At 41.4% G+C, this 23,385-nt stretch overlaps 1 protein-coding gene across 1 annotated transcript in view; it reads left to right on the top strand.

Moving 5' to 3' along the window:
• PCSK1 (proprotein convertase subtilisin/kexin type 1) overlaps positions 1-18,557 on the top strand; it is a 32,705-nt gene extending 14,148 nt beyond the window's left edge. Inside the window, exons 7-14 of the mRNA XM_075411224.1 lie at positions 2,164-2,336; positions 4,611-4,823; positions 5,999-6,099; positions 7,085-7,318; positions 8,913-9,070; positions 11,180-11,313; positions 13,141-13,302; positions 15,626-18,557. Coding sequence (XP_075267339.1) covers positions 2,164-2,336; positions 4,611-4,823; positions 5,999-6,099; positions 7,085-7,318; positions 8,913-9,070; positions 11,180-11,313; positions 13,141-13,302; positions 15,626-15,988 — 1,538 coding nt within the window. The 3' untranslated portion in view covers positions 15,989-18,557. The remainder of the gene's footprint in view (positions 1-2,163; positions 2,337-4,610; positions 4,824-5,998; positions 6,100-7,084; positions 7,319-8,912; positions 9,071-11,179; positions 11,314-13,140; positions 13,303-15,625) is intronic.
• Positions 18,558-23,385: the final 4,828 nt, after the last annotated feature.

Raw genomic sequence — 23,385 nt, 5'->3', positions numbered from 1 at the left:
GCCTTTCAGTGTCCTTTAACAGTCGCCTCTTGTTCTCCATGCAGCTGAGAAAGCTGCATGTGTGTGTGTGTTGATCACCTTTGGGGCAGAGCAGGGTGAATAAACATCTGTGTGTACCTAACCATAGCGCTGTGCTACGGTATTTCTCTGGTGCTGCCATGGAAATCAAATGATTAAGAAGCTCCATTTTACAAAGGACTGGATTGAGAGTTCCCGCACAGTGATGTGTTGCTAAAAATAGCCTTCTGCCAGGCAGATACATGTATGTGTCTGAAATTACCTTGGGCTTTGCCCTTTTGTTTTGTGGGACTGATGATGGGAGCAAGCATGTGCAAGAATAGGAGAGAGTTTATGCAAGAGGACATAATTAGAGTCTGCTTAGGGAAATACCACTGCAGTCATCAAATCTCTGGGTTGACTTAAACAAGCAGGATTTTTGGAGATCACAAAGACAAGACCACAGGCTTTTTTCTTGAGCTGTTTTCATCAGTGTGCTGTCAGTGTTCTTGTTTTCTTCCTTATTGCGTTATTTATCTGCAGGGTTGGCTTTGTCCTCCTCTGTGGGCAATATCTGTGCACTCTGCATTCCCAGTATCTCATTATGTGTTGCAAGCTAGCACCCGGAGCTTGCAGTCATTTCCACACAGGCAGATCTTTGCTCACAGCGCGCTGGTATGAAAGAATATAACAATTCTGAGCCAACTGAAAAATGAGTATTCAGAATGTTACGAGTTTAAGCCTATCCAGGGTAAGTGGTGTTTTTGGTACCTGAGGCGCAGGATATGCCTTGATTCTTTTCCCAGCTTTGTGAGTGATAGTGGAGTAGGTGTGGTTGAGCAGATTAACTCCTTTGTCTGTTTTTTGCCTCTAATTAATATGAAATAATAAAGCCCAGCTTTATCTCGGAGGTATTAAGAGTCTTAGAGGCCAGCCGTTTGGGAGAACAATTATGCTTAGTCTTTTTTTTTCCTGCTTGATAGTATAAAAAAGAACACTGAGATGCAAGGGTGAGTGTGTGGGGTTTTTTTCCCCGCCTTTTTTTTTTTTTTTTTTTTTAAATAGAACAATCACATTTTGCCTGCCGTGCTTTGGAAAAATCACCATTTTGCTGAAAATACTAGAACATGAGTACTCATAATTCACCAACTGCCATTAATGGTGCAGCTGCTGTAGTACTAACTTGCCAAGTTCAAGACAGCCCAGACATTTTTATTGCTTGAAAACACAGGCTGAATCCTGACTGCTGTGGCTCTTACATCGCTGCTGTTGCTGGGAGAGCCAGAATGGGAATTTTGCCAGGTTTCTGCTACTTCTGTCCTCCTCCAGCACTGGACAGTGGTAACAAAATCCTCCTGCAGAGCTAGGGATTTGCAAAGCGAGAGACCCAGTGCAGATGAACCGCTGTCTGCCACTGAATTTTAAGTACCACTGAGATCAGGCTTGCTCTGAAGAAGATTAGATCATGCAGTTCCTAATAAAATGTTAATGGCTACATATCTCTAGCATCTCTGGACTGCTTAAAGTAGAAAAAATGCGGCAGTAAAACAACAGTGAGAATTTTTTGTGGTGAAGATTGAAGAGCTAGTGAAATAGCAGGATCACAAAGACAGCAAAACATTAATGACTGTGAGGACAATGTGTTTAAGTGAGAGTGTTCAGCACTGCATCTTTGAACTAGGACTCTTAGGACTCTTGATAATAAAGGTAGGGTTGATAAATTCTGTTTAGTTTTAGTGGCATTGATAAATTCTGTTTAGTTTTAGTGGCATGCTTAGCAGTTTGAGAAGTCTTTGTTACAGATTTGGCAGAGAGGATGAGAGTCAAGAAAGACCTCAGTGCAATAAGAAAAATTAGGGACGGTAAGCAAAACATGATCTTCTTGGCTTTCTGTAGAAAGAGAGAAAGATGTAAATAAGAGGCAGCCGAGATTTTAAGAGGGTTTTCTTAATGTTTGTGGTGAGCACTGAGCTCCGTAAATAAAGGGTGAGTGTACTGATTCACACTGGCGTGAACTGTCCTTGGAATTACTTATATGAACAGCAGTAGGCTGTGGTTGCAATAGTTATGTATTAATTTTGCTGGAGACTTTACAAACACTTAACGAAGGGAAAGAAGAGGGAACAGAGAGTGAATCCAGTCTGCTTTTTTTTTTTTTCTGTTAAGGTATACGTATGCTGGATGGAATAGTCACCGATGCAATTGAAGCCAGTTCTATTGGTTTCAACCCAGAGCATGTGGATATTTACAGTGCAAGCTGGGGCCCTAATGATGATGGTAAAACCGTGGAGGGACCTGGGAGACTGGCACAGAAGGCTTTTGAGTATGGGATAAAACAGGTACAGTACTTAAGAGAAAGAGACAATAAAATGTGGCAGAGAACAAAATTCTAAAATGTTTGATATCAGGGAAGAAGCAACAATGGTTTGTGCTCTCTTTGCTCAAACATATTTGAAAAGGAGAAGATATATTTTAATAGTACAGGTCAGAAATTACCAGTTGGAACAGGACTTTTAAAAAAGCACCGTTAGAGCTTTGGAAGCTGGTTTTATGCTGCCGTTCTCCACAGATAAGCTTTCTTTTTCCATCCTTACTTCTGCTGCCTTTGTCTCGCCCTACCCCCACCCTTCTCTGCTGCTTGTTTTGCACTGAACAGTAATTGGATTTCTCCACTGAAAGGCTATAAAATTTAATACAAAATTTCTGCTTTCTGAATATTTTGCTTTGTGAAATAGTCATGCATTTTAGCACCCTGTGCATGGGCTTGTATTATGTTAATTGCGTTAGTTTATAAATTGGTGTGTATCGTGATCCAATTTAGATGAAGATAGTAGAAATGCATAATGAAGAGTATTGGAAACAATGTTTTACAGTTCCTTTTTATGTTATCCTCTTTAGATCTGGTTGGATGATAAGTAGGGTGCAAACTGAGAGCTACTGGGGATGTATGGATAAGCTGCTCTTGCTCTTGCCAGTGAGGTGAAAAGATGTCTAAAGATGGACAGGTACTAATACAGTGAGGAAAACTGAAACAGAGACAGCAGAGGAGAGAAATGGAGGAAAGCTTGAAGGACAGAAGCAAAGAAAAAGAGGATTTTGGAAAAAGGGCAGTTAACATTAGCAGACGGAAGGAGAGAAGAAGAAAGAAGAGTCTGACAGCTGACAAACATACTCTGAGGGAAGAATGGAGCCCGAGAGGAGTGGGCTGGTGATAAACAGAGATCTAAGTTCAGAGGTAGGCAGCAAGAGCAGAGGGAGAATTAGAGGAAATGATTAGGCAACCAATGGTCAGTGGTCTTACTCTGAAAAAGTAAGTAATCTGGTGAAGAATGTATCTTTTTTAAATAACTTGTTGTATTTCTTAAGGGAGCAGATTTACCCATTAATTTGTCAGGCTTCCTTTTGCAAGGGTCTGAATGGTCTTCATTCTGCTTAAAGTCAGCCAGAGTTGGGGTTGCCCATCGCTTTCATCCCTCACGCCTCCATTGCTGGCCTGGCAAAGCACTTAAGCATATGCTTAGCCTTAAACATCTGAGAGGCACTCTAAGTGAAGTCAAAGGAGGTGTTTACACATACCAGTGCTTTTTGGGATTGCAGCCGTTAGTCTCAAAGGAAGATACTATCTCCTTTTCTGTAATTGACATGGCTAGTCCTTCCCATTTTAGCAGAGTACAGCTTACTTTTCTTTATTTGTAATGATTTAAACACTGCAAATGTCTTAGCACTTGCACAAATAACTTCAAATCTCATATGAGTGGAATGGTAAAAGTCTGTAACTCAACTGCTGTCACCAGAGAAATGTATGTATATTTATAATGAACAGCGTAGGAACTTTTGCTTTTCACGCAAAATGGATTTTTTTCCTCTGAAGGACTAGCACAGAGTAAGACTGGGTGGGGCGATACCTGTTTCCTCTGTGATAGCTGTGGTGGTTTACACGCTGTCAGCTGTCAGCATCAGTTATTAGCTGCTGCTCCCTCATTACAGACTGGAGACCCGAGCAGGGAATGGATGTGGTTATGTCTGGAGGCTGGTGGTACTGGCCCACAGATATGTAAGAGAAGGGAGGGTTTTCAGTCAGATGTGCTTCCTGGTTTGCTGTGTTTCAGGAAGCGAATGCTAAGCGTGGAAGGCTTCCTTACAAAAAATAAATTGGTGGAAAGGTCATATCATGTACATGATTCACACTGCTTGTACCTCTGTGACTGCAGGAAAAGCGGGTGAAATAAGCCCTGATAGACTTGCCATTTATTAAAAAAAAAATGAGCCTTTTTCCTAGAAATGTTCAGGACCAAAACATCAGCATGTGGGAAAACTTACCTGTTGAGCACTGACTCTGCTTCTAACCTAAAAACCTATTCTGAGGAAAGTTGCAGTACCTGGAACACTAAACCTAGACTAGTCGAACTAAGAGATGTACTCTAGGGTGTGAAGTAGGATACCTCAGGTTGCTGGTTTCTTCTGTCTCTGTGTTCTCCAGTTCTTATGGAAAATTGTCCTTTTCTGCCTGAAAGTGTTTGATATATTAGGCTTGGGGGGTGGGTGGGAGGAGTTGTTAAGAATACATTGCAGAGCCTGAAATCTCTTTACTAACCACTCATTTCCATTTTCAGGGCCGAAACGGGAAAGGCTCCATTTTCGTATGGGCTTCTGGGAACGGAGGCCGTCAGGGTGACAACTGTGACTGTGATGGTTACACTGATAGTATCTACACTATCTCCATTAGCAGTGCTTCTCAGCAAGGCCTTTCGCCTTGGTATGCAGAGAAGTGCTCTTCAACTCTGGCCACAGCATACAGCAGTGGGGATTATACTGACCAAAGAATTGTAGGTTGTTTTTACCAGATTCAGAACAAATATAGAAACGTATTATGTGTGCAGATAACAAGTGAGAGCTCTTAAATGGTTGGTTTCAAGTGCCTGCTTTACGTTATGTGTTACATGCTTAGTGCTTTTGCCTTGAAACACTGAGGGATTTGTAATCCAAAAAAATTACTGTATTCCTAGAACATTTTCTACTGTAAAGCAATGGCTAACAAAATCGTTGTGTCAATGCAGTTACATAAGCGTGCTGAATTTGTCTGCTGTTTGTATATGACAGAGGTCTTTGCATGAAGTTTGATATGGTCCACTTCTTCAGAAATGGCGGATGAAGAGATACTTAGAGTAAAAGGGAAAAAGAACCTGTGAAGTTGGTGTACAATATGAGTCAGTACCTCTGATACACCTTGCCATTAGCTTTTGTAAGATTATCAGCCCCCACATAAGGCAGCAACAGTAGCGATTCCAAACCTGTAAAAGGTACTCTGCAAGCAGGCAGAGCAGCCTATGTGTCTTCATTAACTGTGCAAGAAATAACTTTTACTGAAGAAAATTGCTGTGATAAAATAATGTTTAAGTACTTACAATTTCTGTTCAGCCCTGGTGGATGCTAATTTTACAATAAGCTACACTGATGGGGATTAAAACAATGTCATTCCAAGTGAGCCAGGAGATCAGTCCTTCCTAAGTGGCTTCTCTTCATAGCTGAGATGTGGATACATGGGCAGATGAGTCTCGTATTTAATTTCCAAATAAAGCACGTGTTTCATTGCAAATTATAGTTCTTCTGCTGAAGAGGGAGCAGAACACCAATACTAATCCTATGAGTAATTTTCCAGCAAGCAGTAATTTTAAATGTTCTAGGCCCAACACAATGATCTGTTTTTATGATTCACCAGTAAGCCTGAAACACTTATTGTGAAACCTTAGACTAAAATAAGATATTCAGTGTGGGAGTATTTTGTTCCAACACAAAGCGTTTTGATACAAAAATTATAGCTGAAGTAAAAAGAGTGGATTGAAATATGAACGGATTTAAACATCCATCACTTTTTCTGCTGGTGAGGAATGTATTAATACGCACCAAGTAAAGGATACATGGTTACGTTTGTGAGTGTGGATATGACTGTATTTACAACTGTTTATTCATACAATCTGTTTTTTTTGTTTTTTTCTGTCAGACAAGTGCTGATCTTCACAATGAGTGTACAGAAACTCACACTGGCACCTCTGCATCTGCGCCACTGGCAGCAGGAATTTTTGCTCTGGCGCTGGAAGCAAAGTAAGATGTCAAACAATTACCTTTGAAACTCCTCTCTCTCAGCCACCCCACCATCTCCTCCGAAATGTTGTCTATTTGAAAGTAGCACCATCTCATGCTGTAGCTCCACTTTTTGTCAGTCAGACTTTCTCAGCCTGATGACAAAAATAAGCAGCTACTTGCCTCATCACCTTCTAGTAAAGCAGAACCAATGTAAGTAAAACGTGATGACCAAGGGAATTTAGTCCATTTTGTGCATTGGCAACAATTGTTTACTAAAGTCTGGTCAATGGCACTTAAAAGTAGTGAGGCTGCACATGTATCAGAAGAACGTGTTTTAGAGACAGTAGGTTGCAGGCATTTTAATTATGTCTTTAGTCAATTTACAGAACGTTTTCTGCCAGGGATGAGACTTAATATGGAAGGTACCCAAGCTTGACTGTCAGAGCAGGCAGGGAGCAGGCAGGTTCAGATCCTGCAGGGTTGGTAGTCAGAATGTACGACTTAGAGAGGGTAAGAAAGAACAGGACAGGACAGGACAACATCTTTTTCACAGAAAGCACTTCTGGCATTAGAGTGTAGGCTTAGTACTTGAATGGTGTAGGTTCAGCTCCATGTTCTGTTGCATACTCCTTTGATGACATAAGCCACGATACTTAGGGCCATATTTTAAAGGATAGAGTTAGTCACAGATGGAATCAAATACCTGGCGAATTTTCAAAGTCCAGATCCCGTAAAGGCTGAAGGGAACTACTAGGTACTAGGTAATGAAATGCCTGAGTAATTTTGAAGAATTGGACTCTAATCCTGCTAGATACCCGTTCTTCATTTACACACAAGTCTTGTCTACCTGGAGAAGTATTGTGGGGACAAGGATGCGACATGGTCTGTATTTTAAAATAATGGGATGCCATATACCTTCAAAGCGTGTTCTGTTATGGACTGATGATTGAGAGAAAATGGCAGGTAGTCCTGAAACAATTAACCAGGGACATTTTCTCAACAGCCCAAATCTAACATGGAGGGATATGCAGCACTTGGTAGTGTGGACCTCAGAATATGATCCACTGGCTGGAAATCCAGGATGGAAAAAGAATGGAGCGGGACTGATGGTCAACAGCCGATTTGGGTTTGGACTACTCAATGCCAATGCATTGGTAGATTTAGCTGATCCCAAAAGATGGAAAGGTGTACCAGAAAAGAGAGAGTGTATTGTCAAAGACAAAAGCTTTGAACCAAGGTAAGAATTTGCATTAGCAGTGGCTAAGCTTACATCTATCTAGTAAAGCCCGAAGGATAGTATTCTGCACAGATTACTGTGAACCAGACCCAGAGATTTCTTTTGATTTGTTTGGTTTTGCCTTACTGTATTCCTCAGGGGCAGGCAAGCAGCATTGCTTTGCTTGCTTTTTTTAGTGTAAGACTGATGGAAATTACTAGCATGAAGCCTTAACAAAGAATAAGATTATTATGTCTGCTTGTGCAGCCAGCGTATGGATGGATGATACTGTGAGACTGGACTTGGTCAGATAAGGTAGGAATGTTTAGACCGCTATCAGAAGATGAACAAAAAGATAGAAAAATCTCCCAGAGATTTTTTTAAAAAAAATCTGTAATCGGTCTTAGCAATTCTTCTCCTGTGACAGGCATGATATGAGTTGAAATCAAGGTGATATACTGAGCTTTAGTCACATCCGTAGCACATCTCTCATGAATACAAGTGCCTCAAAGGCTCACTAAAAAGACTTAGCAGCCACATTCACAAGTGCTCCCAGCATGGTGAGCCTAAACTGAGCTCAGCATACAGTTAACTTATAATTAGTCACTTAAGCTAATCAGTAAGGATATCTCCATCAGTAAGGATATCTACAGCATTTTTATCTCTACTTGTTCACTTAGGGTTTGTTGTCTAGAAAAAATATGGCTATTTCAAAGATCGAAATTAGACTGTGTGAGTGCACCAGAAATCTGTCTGTAGAAACAGATTACAGTGTTTTGGAGTGTCACTGCCTGATAACCTTGTTATTTATGCTATTTTCCTGTCAATTTGCTTTTATGAGCGCTCTCCTTTCCACAGAGTGCTGATCCAGTACTGATGTATGTAATACTTGCTGTTTATGTATTTTTACTGCAATCCTCTATGTTATGTTATAGAAACAAAGATCCCAAGATTCTGAGATTAGAACTGTTCACGTGTAGATTTAGATACACCTTTATCATTAGAAGTAATGGAAATTATGCAGAGAAAACTATGCGCGGTACCTCTCTGTGTAGAGAATGTATAGAAGTTGTAAGCTTTTTCCTTGAGATGGCATTGACTACGAAGGTTAAAAAGGCTGTGCCTGATGCAGTATTTTAACTCCGTGATAACAGCTCTTCAGGATATTTGAAAGAGGGATCGAAGTAGAAGTCTATTACAGTCCTGTGATGCAGCTGACAGCACAGACTGGTTTTGTTTTTTTGTAGTCTTTCTGGGACAACGAAGTGTTGACAGGAACCCTTGATTATCAGACTCTCTTGCTGGGTACCAGGGTGTCTGGCACAAGGGGATTGGACTAGATGACCCGCAGAGGTCCCTTCCAACCCCGAACTTTCTGTGATTCTGTGATTATGCCGTGCCTGTCACTTGGTCCACTTTCGTATTATCTGTGCTTCCAAAACTTCCCATGGTTTTTATTGGATCATTCAAAAAAACAATGAATGTAGAATTTGTCTTTACTTCTTCCTTTCTCATCCTTCTGAAAAGGGTGTTAAATGTGTCATTTGCACTTCACATAATGGTCCAGAATCAAAATTTTCGTTGAGTAATCAAAGAGCTGCTGTAATTTTGCCAGATTATTAAGAGCAAATGAGGAAGTCATCATTGAAATTCCCACAAAAGCCTGTGAGGGTCAAGAAAACTCCATTGCATCTCTGGAGCATGTGCAGCTTGAGGCAACGATTGAGTATTCACGTAGAGGTGATCTTCATGTCACTCTGGTATCTCCATCAGGTACGGGACGCAAAGACACGCTTTGTTTGTGTTGCTGTAGTGTGTAACATTTATTTCATTAAAAACCACCTCTGTGTTCTTCAGTGGTTTAAAAAGACCTAAATATATTGTTAGACAAATCTAGTCATCTCCAGCAAGTGAGTGTGAGGACAAAGCACCCTAGGGACTAGAGAACTGGTTCTCTGAAACCCTTTTCCAGCCTTCATGTGTTCTGGGTAATTTTTGCAGGTTGAAAAATCGTACTTCAGGAAATGAAGGCACCGTTTCTAGTAAGTTTTCGTTCTGGGAACAGGACCTATAAAAACTGAGAGTTTGTGGCAGACAAGATGTTATAGTTCAGTAAATAACACCGTAAGGAGAAAGAAAAAAGAGTGGAGAATGAGTATGAACAACTTTGTAGCAAGTAAGATCTGTTAGATCAACTGATAGAAAAAACAGGCAGGCTTTCAGGTATGAATTTAAACATCAGGCTAATCTAATTTACTGGTATTAAAGGCAAATCTAGTAATTCACAGATAATAAACCGGTAGAGCCTTGTTCGTATCATTATTGCAGGACCTCACTAGAGAACAGGGTTAAGATACTGTACATACAGTAGGTTTCTAAACCCTACCTTGTCTGGGATTCCTTTTAAGCCTTACCTTAATTCTTCCTTTGCTGAGTTTACATTTTGTCTTATGGGAGTGATGTTGCTGTGAGGTGTTTTGCCCTTGGTGGTATTTTCAAATTTGATTCCATCTCAGATCTAAGTTTTATTTTGGGAGTAAGTACCTGAAGAGGCCTATAGGAAAGATGGGGAAAATATTTTCAGCAGGGCTTGTTGCGACAGAGCAAAGAGCAATGGCTTTAAACTAAGGGAGAGCAGATCTGGGCTAGATGTAAGGAAGAAATTGTTTTACACTGAGGATGGTAAAGCACCGGAACAGATAGCCCAGAGAGGTAGTGGAGGCCCCATCCCTGGAAACGTTCAAGGCCAGGCTGGATGGGGCTCTGAGCACCCTGATCCAGTTGCAGATGTCCCTGCTCACTGCAGGGGGGCTGGGCTAGATGGCCTCTGAAGGTCCCTTCAAGCCCAAAGCATTCTATGATTCTATACATTGTGGAGATGACAGCAACAGTAGGTGTCATTCTGCTTTTACAGAGGTATTTCTCTCCCAAGACACCATTTTGCTAATGTGTAGGAAGCATGGCTTCATCTTGGAAAAACACCCCTTTTCGAAAGAATGGTGACGTCATGTGTTCTTCATCTTTGTGTCTATTCCTGTGGGTTTAGCTGAGGTGGCAATCGTGAGGTCCTGCTGCCTCCACTGTTGCATTGAGTTGCTGTCATGGTTAAACTGTTCTTTACCTTGGTTATTGCTGTTTTTCCACTTTCCTCCATAACAGTACTACCAAATGTATGTCATTCCTTTTCTATATTTATGGTGTTACTGTTAAATATATTTATAGCTTGTGATCAGGCTGCCTGGGGCTTCTCTTCTCCTTGCTATGTAAATGTAGCTCCCTTGCTCTCTCCTTGTATGCAAACAAGCACAACAGATTTCCTACTGTGCAGTGGAATCTCTTGTGCTGCTCTAATACTTTGTAAACTGCAGCATTTTTGTAATGATAATAATAACAATGCAAATGCTTTTCACCCAGTTGGAGTTCCAGGCTGGAACAATTTACATCCATTGAAAAATAAAAAATACGGTGATGAATTCAGGGTAAGGCTTTGGTTTCACGATACCGCATGAGCTGGTTTTCCTTCAAAACTTCCATCTCAGACGTTTACTGAGTTGTTTATCAGTGGAGAATACTGGTTGTGTCTGACCTCTCTTTATCATGCTTCTTTATGTGCATCCACTACTTCTTTGTGTTGGAGACTGAGCACTAAGCAAGATGTACCTTTTCGCTATGGTGTAATGTGATAGTTTTTATGCTCTCAAATACTGCTGTGAAAATAACTGAAGGAACCACTGATCAGAAACAGCATATTTTCCATTCCACAAGCCGCTGTTAAACAGTGTATTTTCCAAGTTACCGATGGACCAGATAATGTGCAAGCTGAGCAATGTGAAAAGGGAATATGTATGAACAGTCACTACTGTAAATCTTCCACTAACACAGGGACCAGCACTGTCTTACTGGCTGAGAGAGAGAGAGATAAATCTCCCAATGGCTTTAAGAACTGGGACTTCATGTCTGTCCACACGTGGGGAGAGAATCCAACAGGCACCTGGGTTTTAAGAATTACTGATGAGGTAAGTATGTCTGTATGTTAACTATCCATGTTTGGCAGCTAACACAAATAAAATGATCACAAACTACTACCAGGCATGTTGAATAGTGAGTCTTCACATTAAGCATGCTACAACAAGAGTTTATTTACCCTATATATCCATCTGGATTAAAGAAATAACATAGGGTCAGATTTTCTTTATGTAATTGCAAAGGACCATCCTCATTTCATGGACATGAACCTGTCAAAAAAAATTTATGCCTATGTTTTTCACGCATTATATGTCACTGAAAGAAATCACTTAGTATAATTTTCTGTGATTCATGGAGTGAGATATGTAATTGAATTAACATATGATTAACTGCAAATTAGGTTTTTCTTCAGAAGAGAGCACAGGATAGATCTGGTCTTCTCTTGGTGCATGTGCATAATTTGCATTAACTCAAAACCTTTTGCATTAATGAATTTCTGGTGACCTTAGAGAGCTATTCTGATGTATACCTTTCCCTAACTTCTTTCTCAGAGTAATTACTGCTGAACAGCATTTAAGGATTAAAGCAAAGAAATCTACACATATGGAATAAATAAGTTTACTAAAACCACCTGGGTATATGGATTACAACAGCGAGACACCACAATAAAGCTGCTTGATAGGCAACTGAAAAATCATTCTCTTCAAAGAGAGAGTGATCAAGCGCACTCATCTCTGGAGAATTTCATTGAAGTTGTCTGTTAATAAGCTTGTCATTAACAGTTAGATCCTGACAGAAACTGAATGCTTCCTATCAGACACTGAGCCTCCAACCCCTATTGGCCTCCAAGTGTAAACATGAGGATAATGCCAAGTACTAAACAGATGGACAAGGCAGTAGAAGTAAATACTATTATCAACAACGTAGTGTTAATGGTGCAGGCTTATAGATAACCCTGTGGCTACAGATATCCTGCTCTTTGTAATTAATATAATGCATTTTTTGGAACGAAGTTAAGAGCATTTTGTTTGCAATTATCTCTCATTTTCCTTTTTCGAGTGAAAGATTCCTGAAAATTACGATAAATGAAGCTTTTTGGCCTCAAGAGGTAGTGCACTCTTTCCTCAGCTTGTAGGGTTTTTGCGATTCCTGAAATAAATTTTCACGTTATTGACCCTAGCTGAATCACAGATTCCTGTAAATCACATAATTCCCATTAAAAAAAAAAAAAAGATTACTTGTAATTTAGGTCTTATGTAAGTTGTGTTTGTAAACTTTGGTATGGACTACTATATAGAAAACAACAGCTATCTTTAGTCACTAAATGACTGAGCAAAAATTCTGAAAGAAGCTTTGGTAAAATGAAGTTTCAGTGGTCTCGGTACTGATCTCTTCCACTTTCTACTATTTAAATACCACTGCCAAAACGAACGGACAAAGCATTTGTTGCTCACTTCCACAAGCTGTGTTTCAGATTGCTGTTGTGCACCAGTACAGAATATTATTCCAAATTACTATTCCAGTGGCAACTTTTGTGAGGAAGTTGCCAAGGAATGGCTTAGTGAACGAATACTTGTAACACAAAATACTACTGCAGTAATTTTTAGCATTCTGTGTTATGACAAAATTCCACTGATGCTTACACGATTGTTGCATCAAAATGTGAATAGTTGGAGTAGTAAAGCCCTTGTGTTAAATCCCACTTTCTGATATATCCTGTCTAATATATCAGTCTTTTGGTACTTATAAATCATTGTCTAAATTTAGATATTGAAGCATTATAATTTATTGTAGTCACTTCTGTCTACTTGACGATGAAGTGTCCTGTTTACTCGTATGTCCTGAGAAGCTGTGCTAATGCCATGCTTGTCCTTTAGTCCAGAAGAATACAAAATGAAGGAAGGATTGTAAATTGGAAATTGATTTTGCATGGCACTGCTACCCAGCCTGAACATATGAAGCAGCCACGTGTATACACGTCCTACAATGCTGTGCAAAATGACAGAAGAGGAGCGGAGAAGATGACAGACTTCGTAGAGGTAGTGTTAGATTGATTTTTTTCCTTACGTGTTTTTTCAATTTATAAGAAAATGGTATTTTTTCCTACTAGGAGGACACATATTCATTCTGTATTCATTTCTTCTAGCCCCTGACCACTTCTGGATTGTCTGTTGCAATTTTGTCCACGTCAACAACTGATGTTTTTATTAGTCTCTGTTTTCATATGCCATCATCTAAGGATTTTAGGATGGTAAGGGGATATTGCTGCTAAAGTAGTGAACTCAAAGCTCATGCAGCAGACTGGTACAAGGAGGGAGGAATACACCTCTGACAGACACACTAAATTTATCTAATTCTAGTGGAAGAGGTGTCGCATCCAAAAGGGTCTTTGCCTGCTGGAGTGCTTCCAGGGAGTTTGGAAGGAAGTTAGTGACAGAAGACACGACAACAGTCAGAGACTTGCTGGTTCTGAAGGTTTGTTTAAGTGGATCTGTTGCTGCTAGCTCCTTTGTCACCCCTTTTTTACTCTTCAGCTAGAGTGCTCTAAACATGCTCCAGGCTTCCGAGAGTGACAGTGGGTTTCTGCATGCGTGGCATGGTAGTATTGAACATTTTCACAATACTTGAATATGTCAGCATCTTTGGTATACTTTTATTAATCATATCACATCAGTTTGTCTCCCCATTAAGTAATTAGGATGTCCACAAAGTATAGAGAGATTAACCTTCCTCAGCCAGGTTATGAAAGAGAACCTGATGAAGTTCAACAAGGGCAAGTGCAGGGTCCTGCACCTGGGGAGGAACAACTTCATGCACCAGTACAGGCTTGGGGCAGACCTGCTGGAGAGCAGCTCTGCGGAGAGGGACCTGGGTGTCCTGGTGGACAACAGGTTAACCATGAGCCAGCAGTGTGCCCTGGCTGCCAAGAAAGGTAATGGGATCCTGGGGTGCATCAAGAGGAGTGTGGCCAGCAGGACGAGGGAGGTTCTCCTCCTCCTCTACTCTGCCCTGGTGAGGCCTCATCTGGAGTACTGTGTCCAGTTCTGGGGTCCCCAGTTGAAGAAAGATGAGGAGCTACTGGAGAGAGTCCAGAGGAGAGCTACGAGGATGGTGAGGGGACTGGAACATCTCTCCTATGAGGAAAGGCTGAGGGAGCTGGGCTTGTTCAGCCTGAAGAAGAGAAGGCTGAGAGGGTACCTTAGAAATGCTTATAAATATCTTCAGGGTGGGTGTCAGGAGGATGGGGCCAGATTCTTTCCAGTGGTGCCCAGTGACAGGACAAGGGGCAATGGGCACAAACTGAAGCAGAGGAAGTTCCACCTGAACTTGAGGAAGAACTTCTTCCCTCTGAGGGTGACGGAGCCCTGGCCCAGGCTGCCCAGGGAGGCTGTGGAGTCTCCTTCTCTGGAGATATTCCAGCCCCGCCTGTACGCGGTGCTGTGCAGCCTGCTCTGGGTGACCCTGCTTCGGCAGGGGGTTGGGCTGGATGACCCACAGAGGGCCGTTCCAACCCTGACCATTCTGTGATTCTGTGATTCTGTGATTCTGTGATTCTGTGATTCTGTGAGTGTGGTCTTCAAATACATTAAAGAAGTGTCTGCAGGTGTGGCAGCCACGTGCAAGAGAAGAAATTGGAAGAAAGTAAAAGCGAGTAAGTACTGTAGGAGAAGATGGTGGACATAGTAAAAACCAGATGAAGATAAAATGAGTGTTCAGTTAGAAAGACAATCCTAGTGTAAATGAGGAAGCTGTGCAGCAGCGTACTGCTGTGTCAGTATGGTAGGCATCATAGACACTGTTGAAACAAGATCCTGCCTCTGAACGACTGTACATCTGTATCTGGGATTAGTCTTCCAAAGTTTCCAAGATACACGTCATGGCCGCCCGTTAGCCATACTTCTACTGTCTTTCATCAGGTGAGATCATCTACAGAGCAGGTTACATGAAGCACCGTTTCAGTCCCTGTCACAAGGGTATGTGGCACAGTCAGAGCTGCCATCACCACTGCGTATACTGCCTTCAGTTAGACTGCTGAGGAGCTGTCTCCCATAGTACAGCCAGAAATATCTCTTAAGACTGGGACAAATCCTGCTATGAAATGACATGTTGTATCCCGCCAATGTGGAATCCGAATCTGTAATTTCCTACATTGTGGGAGGATTTGCTATTTTATACAATATAGTCCTTTTGATAGCCTGTTTTGATGTACAATGGCTTAGTTCTTTTCTAGATTCTAAGTGGCTCCTGAATGAAAAAATAGCATCTACCCACACACAGATGGAAATCACTAATCAGAGCAAATCTTAATCCAGTCTGTTTTTCATTGACGTGAACTTTTTTTTGTGCTATGCTATATTCTAGGACCATACCACACAGGAGAACTTGAGTGAAACACCCGAAGTCACAGAAGATACCAGCAGTAGCAGTGATAAAGCAGAAGATAAAATCCCATCAGAAGCTATGCTACATTTACTGCAAAGTGCTTTTAGCAGACAGATGGCTCAGAAGCGACTGCCAAAGAAGACTGCAAGTGAGAAGCTAAATATTCCATATGAACACTTCTATCAAGCCCTCGAAAAACTAAACAAGCCCTCCAAGTTGAGAGACTCAGAAGAAAGTCTGTACAGTGACTACGTTGATCTTTTTTACAATGCCAAACCATACAAGCATAGAGATGATAGACTCCTGCAAGCTTTGGTTGATATTATAAATGAAGGAAACTAAACTATAGGGTATGGCAATGAGTTGGAAAATTCATTCTCCCCACCTCACCTGTATTTTTTTTCAGAAGTGTGTTGTATTCTCTAGTTGTGTGATTGCTGCTTTGATTGCTTCATATTTAATACAAATACTAAGGAAGGGGATAAAAAACGGGTGTGGGAGGATAAGGCAGTAAACTGATGCTTTTTAGTAATAGCTTTTTTCAAAGCCTTTCTTCATTACCATCAGAGTAGATTTTTCCCCTCAGGCACGAAATGCAATAGTATTCCCCTGAAAATCCTAATGCTCTATTTTAAACAATTTTTATGTTACTTATTCTTCCTCCCTATTCACTTAGCGTGCAGTAGGATTCAAAACCTGAATTACCAAGCAGTTTTGAACTGAACTGCCAAAGCTGTGGGGAGATACTCTTATCTCCGGATTTGTAATCAATATTACATCCTTTCTTATATTTGCATTTATTCCAGATTTAACACTTGCAGCCAGTGCTGCTTCCATCATAGGTTTTGTGTTCCTTCTCCAAGCAACAATGCTCCTTTACCCTTCTGTTCTCCTGTAACGGAGCAGCTGGGAGGCTGGGGATGGAGTGGAGCATCAGTGAACGCTGATGGTTATTCATGATTTAGACTGCAGACGTAAAAGAGCCCCAAATGAGGAATCCCAGACATGGGATGGCATTCTCACCACCTGACTTTAACTACCTAAGTGAAGTGCCTGAATTATGAGCCTAGTCTTGCTAGGTTGTAAGTGGTTAATGAAGACAGAGACTCCTGTAGATAGTGCTTTGGAGCGCTTGGCTAGTCTTTATAGTGGTTCTGAGTTATCTGATCTGTTTGTATTGACTCTGAGAGCTTTGGGGGACCAAGCTCTTATCTATGGAACCTCAGTTACATTTCTGAAGTTGAATAATATAAATGCCTTCTGAGATGCCGATGTCTGCAGTGGTGAGGACAGCAAAGCTGAGATCACTTTGTCCTTTGCTTGAACTGTGACCAAAGCGAAACAGAAAGGACAATTGTACCAGCAAAGTCCACTTCAAGACTGGGTCTTGGAGTATCTGTGGTAGATTAGAACATTTCATAGAATCATAGAGTCATTAAGGTTGGAAAAGACCTCTAAGATCATGAAGTCCAACCATCATTTCCCAAATACCTAGGAAGCTAAGGCAAATGGATGGGGAGGAGTCTGAGAGAAAAAAAAATACCCCGTGAATGGACTCAGAAATGGGGGCAAGAGCCCATGGGATGTGGAGGAGGGAGAGGAACAGAAGGAAGGAGAAGGTGGAAGAAGAGGAAACAGAGGTGGTTGTCAGGAACGCAGCAAGGGCGGGCGGCTCCCCAGTGTTAGCAGTGTACTAGACAAACCGTTTTCCACACATACCCCTTTAAAGTCAGAGTCAAGATTGACATACTATCTTACTTTTCATAATGAAAAAATAATAATGCAGTGTTGGATGCTCAGAAATTAAAGGGGATCTAGAACAAAGAAACAAAGATTCCCAGGGGATAATTATCCCACTGCAGTGCTAAAGATAACCCAAACAAGTGCTGACTGTTTTGTTACTTTTCTGTCTCTCTCATGTAGTACTGAAATGTGTTTTCCAGACATTCTAGAAATAGTTGATTGTCCTTCACTGTCTATTCCTTAAAAGTATGTGGGTGCCTGCAAGACAGGAGTTCATTATTTTGGTCATAATTCATCAGTTTGGATAGAAATTTTTCAAACTTCACACTAAATTCTGTAATTTAAAGGTAAATCTATTTTCTGTAACAGTACTCAAGTCTGCTTTGATAGAAAAAGGGACTGCTTAAAGACAACTTTGAAAAGTGTCTTACCAAACCTAAAATTTAAAAATCTCTGCTTACTCATTCTTTGTGATGGTTTCATGCCTGTCTTGGGCCTAGTCTGCTTTTGCCAGCTTTAGGTTGATTGAGCTTAGTTGATTTGAAGAATTCTTCCCTGATTCTAGTTCATACTTCAAAGATAACAACTCCACCATTGGATGTCTCTTATACCGAATTGCTGCCTCTCTACTAAGAAATTTGCTTAGGATGAGAAGTGATTAAAAAAAAATCCCTGCAAGTGGTCCAGATCAGAAAACTTACTTGTGCTGTCCCTTCAACACACAAGTGTTCTGGCAGTACGTAACTACTGAAAAAGCAAAATGTAAAAATTTCTAATTGCTGATATTGCAGAGTGACAGCACTAACTTATTTCCACTAATGTTTGGTTTTCAGAATTAGGAGTTAATCTCCATGATAAATATTCCCGTCTGGTGAGGCAGGGCCACTTTTAGCCCAGTGGAATGAAGCTCAGAGGCTGATTCCCTCAAATAGCAGCGATTTTAGCCAGTCGTCATCCAGGTATGTTACAGCGAGGAAAGTACTAGTAACTTATCAGCCCCTGAAGTTTTCAGGTTAAACAGGTGGAAAACAGGACCCTCCTTGTTTTAAGATCAGTTCCCATGTTGTAGCCAAAGTTTCATCAGAGAACAAGTTTAAAATCTGTCTTTTGAATGTTTCCAACCCAGACTAGATTGTACAGGAATAAATTATTTTTATTGTTAGTCTTTCCTTGGTGCCTGTGTGGGTTTTGTGAAAAACGTAAAAGGAAAAAATGTTTTCTCTCAGAATTTTAGATTATATTTTCGTTACAGGTATTTATAATATAGCAAAGATTTTATTGAACAGACAGAATTTTAAAAGGCATAATAAATTGTATTAAAGAACCAGATTTTTCTTGGGAAAGAGACAATTTCATCCAATAAAGGTATTTTTTAAAAGGCATGTTCAAACAGCAACTGCAACATGTATGTGATATGATGTTAAAATGTGTCTACTAGTAGCATAATACAGTGTGTTAGCAGAGCTCAGCGTGTGTGGTGTTAACATTTGTAAAGAAAACACGAAGATAACATCAAGACATTGACTTAAAAGGACCGGGAAATACAGTTTAGAATTAAAAATAGCGGCTTGAGGGAGTAACAGGGGGTTGGGTGGAGAAAATGTGTAATTTCTTGGAGGTGAAGACCTGCAGAGGATTTCCTCACCAGGATCGCTGGACTCTGTCCTTTTCGCAGCTGCAGCCGAAGTAAGATTTGCCGCGGACGTCAATGGCAGCAGCACTGTCTCTAATTCAGACCCAGTGGTGCTGAATTACAAAATTCTGCGTAGTTCACATACGGATGTGTGTGAGTAGCACTATAATGAAATAATACAGCAGAATGAGTCAGGGGGTGAAATGAAATATGCAGGTCTTCATTTCTTTGCGTCAGAGCAGCAGCCATTAAAATGTTTGTTGGTTTTTTCCACCCCACTACTCTTATTTCAAGCCGGTAAAGAAACAAGCCCTTCTGTTACCCTTGATGTACTGTCATTAGATGTGGGGAACTGGTTGTTGGGGTAGCTGTCTGCTGATCCGTGCTGAGAAGCAGGCTCTGTGGGCACCATTTCGCTGTGCGCACGGTCTGGGGCGTTCCCTGGGCTGCTCTAACTGTGCTGGTGCCCAGATGTGACCAGAAGATGCAGCCGTACCTGCTCCCACTGTCAGGCTGAGGGGATGTCGTGTTTGATCTGGTTCCAAAGCTGTAACTACTTGAGGACTTACGGATCGTGCTTACACTCATAGCTTGCTTCTCAAGTCTCAGCTAACTACTGCTCAGTTAACAAAACCTGCTTTGTCAGATGCTGTAAGGATGATTAAATCTTCTCCTGTGCTTCCAGTAAGCTACATTTCCATAGCAGAAATAGTTCTAGTAAATGTGCATATAAAACAGATTTCTGAATTAGCTTAAGGAAAGAAATCTAGGTCTGCATTCAAGCACTAATAACTAGCTTCCACACAAAACAATGGCCTTTCTCTTGAGTTGGCTTGCTTTTTAAATGCCAGGTTGCATTTAAACTTTCTACCTTTAGCTGTGCTGAGCTATCTAGCAGAGTTTCTGGTCAGTCGTGTCTTGTAGCTCGAAACTGGGGAGTTTAGTTTTCAAAAGAAGTGTGCTCTTCCTTACCTCTCTCAAAGTCACCTCAATCTGAAAACAATCATAAGCGTTGTCGCTGAAAGAAAATTATTTCAAAGGAGAAAATGGGACTTCACAAATACATACTAGTGTTTTCTTCATATCGGAAATTAGGAGTGGACGTAGTTTGCTTACGAAAAGAGCATGCCTGCAGGGAGGGGAAACATCTGAATGTTGCTGATGAGCTTTTGCGAGTCTTACGAGCGGATGACACGGGAGGTGACAGCCGTGCTTCACTCCGTGTGCGTCAGAGCAACGGGAGGAGCAGCGCTCTCCCTCCTGCAACAGCAAACCAACCTCTGCCCCTGCAATTTTCCAAATGCTACAAACCTGAGGAACGTTGAGTCCAGAATTAGTTCAGCTCTGAAAACAATGGTAGTTTAAAAATTACAGGAAAAAAACGGTCATTATTATGCAACACCACTTTTGTGTTTATGCAAATATAAAATATCTGCACAGCTGAAAGCCTTTTAATCAAGTCTTTCCTTCCAGGAAGTCCATTTCCAGAGCTCCTAGGAACCACGACGTTCACAACAGCGTGTTAGAAAGGGACAACTCTAGAAATGTGTATTTTCCTCTGAATCAGCTACTCAGCTAGCTAATATTTCTGACTGCAGGCTGAAAAGGCTCAAAATCCAACCCTGCTAGGCGCTAACAGAGATCGTTCCAGTAAACATTTTTCTATTTAATGACACAAGTACTCATTAAAAATATCGCTTCTCTTATTGCAGTTTGTGAGGATAAGATAACCAGAAAGAATGAGAAATCTTGCTTCCAGCAAGGCAGTAAATGCCCAGTGGAAAAAAACAGGTCAAATGTGTTCCAAGTTCTGCTGAGATACCAGAGAAAAATAAATAGATAGTATGTGAATATGGGTAGTTATCAGGAAAATATATCTTAGTGGTTACCTAATTTGAGCTGTTTGTCTGCTTCCAATCAAATGTAGCTGAGCCTATATCTCTCTCTTTCTGATGTATGCTTGCCCTAAAACAAATGAACTGGTTGCTGCTACATGTACCATTTTGTTTGACTATGCCCGCGTTATCAGCCGGCGTTTCATACCATAAACATGCAGCATAACACCACGCCATATATTCTGATAAGGAAATGCACTTGGATCTAAGGACGTGCAGCTTCGCATGCGCTGACCCACAAAGCGCTCGTGTGAGACCGGTAAAGGTCAGGCAAAGTGGAGAGCCGTGTGCCAGCTCCATTAGACCCAGCGAATTACTCCTGCGCTCAGGAAGAGCGGTGGTGTGATGCAGAGCATCGCAAACCTCCAGGAAGCCAAGGCAATGTTCGGTGCCACGGTTCAGCTGAGTTACCATCCTGCTAATTAGCAGTTTGTAAGGGGCACATTAAAAACTGAGGATTTAGAAAAAAACTTGCAGCTATTAGTTTCTACTCTTTCGCACCGTATTTCAGTCACCCCGCTTTAGAGTGGTGCACCATACTTGACTGAAACTTGTCTGAAAATACCTGTAGATGTTAAAATCACTGCTTAGCCAGTGAGTTACATCAGGCTGTCTGACGTCAGTGCAGTTCATTGCTTACACCTTTACCTGAAAAAAATGTACATACATGTTGACATGACTCTGTGTAAGCTCTCTTTGATGGCAGAACATAGCAACTCTTGGCAGGAGCAGCAAGAAGGAAGAGGATGCAGCACTGATCTCCGCTCAGATTTGGCATCACAGTAGTATTGGTAATGTGTGTTGTTTTGGAGGATGGCAGAGGGTGAAGGGAGATTTATTCATCTGATAATTATTTTAACAGCCGGGGTATATTTTGCCAAAGAATTCTCTATTTCTGCAGTTGCTCTACTAACAAAATAACCCTACTTTTATTATGCAAACAATAGCCGTAACTCTGTAGGGAGATTCGAACAGTTTAGACAGTAACATTATTCTGGCTTTGTGAGAAAACAGAGGAGTATTGTATCGGGCACTGTAAATGCTGGATCTTGGGTCTCTTGTGAAAACACTGCAGTCAAAATTCCTTCATGGCTTTGAGCATGAAATTTGAAATTCTTTGGGGAAGGATATTCATAGTACTCTGAATATTTCTTCAGATTTCATTCAAAATTAATAGAAATAGTCTCTTTTAGATCATCTACAGGATTCAGAGGTTGCTCTGAATCACCCTGTAGAGGCGACTGTCTCATGGGTGCGTAGCAGCTCGCTTCTGAATCACACGACTAATTCAGGGGCTGAATTCACATGCTTAAAGTTAGGCAGTGTGAGTGTTGTCCTCATTTCCTTCCCCTTCTTGCTCCCAGTCCGGTGCCGAGCCGTGCTGAGCACGCCCGGGTGTGGCGGCTCCGTGCTTTTGAAAAGCTAGGCTGAAGATGTTGAGCCTCCGCTCCGACATTGGGGCTCTCCAGGCCGGTGGTTGCTACAGAAAATTTACAAGGATCTTCCACTTCCATCCAAGATTGTTCTCTATAAAGACCACGTGTGACCCCACCAGGCTTGAGGAAAATCGGCTCGGAAAATACTGGGCGTTCTCCACTTTAACCAGTCATTTAAGCACACACTGCAGGTGATGTAAAACCATTGACCGTGTGCTTAACCTTACCCAGCTTGCTTAAACCACTCTCCTCTCCTCTTGAAGCCTGTGTATGGGATGAAGTACCTGACTGAGCACCTAGCTGAACCTGCAAGGATTGGTCCTCTGGGGTGAGGAGGCGTGATGTTAAAGTTCTGCCTAGTTATTGCAAATGTCTGCTTGCAATTCTGTATGAAGTGTCGTGACTCATGCCTGGATTTCCATACAGTGTGTAACTGAGTTTGGCGAGTTGCTTACATTGCAGCGTACTGGGTCTCAGCCTGACGTGGTGAATCACTTTCCTTCGGGGCAGCGCGCGCAGGGCCTCCTTCATCAGGGAGACAGCACCCATGGAGCCCCAGGCAAGCCCTGTAGGTTTCGAGACCTTACTTCCATATCAGTTAGCTTTGTGGTCTTACCAAGCATTTCAGATGTTTGGGCATTTCGAACCGGTGTGACCTGAGTCTTCTCGTGAAGTTCAGAGAAGGCTATCCGTTGAATGAGAAGCTAGACCATAGCTTATTGTAGTAATCAGTTTAGTTTCATATTGCTGTGCTGTACAAATGCACTGGGACTGAAGAACAGTCTGAAGACAGATGTGCTGCTGCTTACTCTGACGTAAATTTTGGCTAACTCTGCTGTCCTTACAGGCTCACTCCAAATGTTCTCATGTACCCGAGAAACGAAACTAGCTGAAAATAGCTTGAGTCAGGTGTTATTCCATAGCAGTGGAAAGGGAAAGAGGGAGATGACAGATTGGAGACAGAACCAGACAAGAAAGAGTGAATTCTGTGCTTTTCCATTCTCTTTATTCAAGTAGTTACCCTGGCTTCAA

This window comes from Opisthocomus hoazin, chromosome Z (assembly GCF_030867145.1).
Source record: "Opisthocomus hoazin isolate bOpiHoa1 chromosome Z, bOpiHoa1.hap1, whole genome shotgun sequence".
Lineage (NCBI taxonomy): Eukaryota > Metazoa > Chordata > Aves > Opisthocomiformes > Opisthocomidae > Opisthocomus > Opisthocomus hoazin.
The sequence above is the reverse complement of the archived record's forward strand: the minus strand, read 5'-3'. Positions and strand labels throughout refer to the sequence as shown.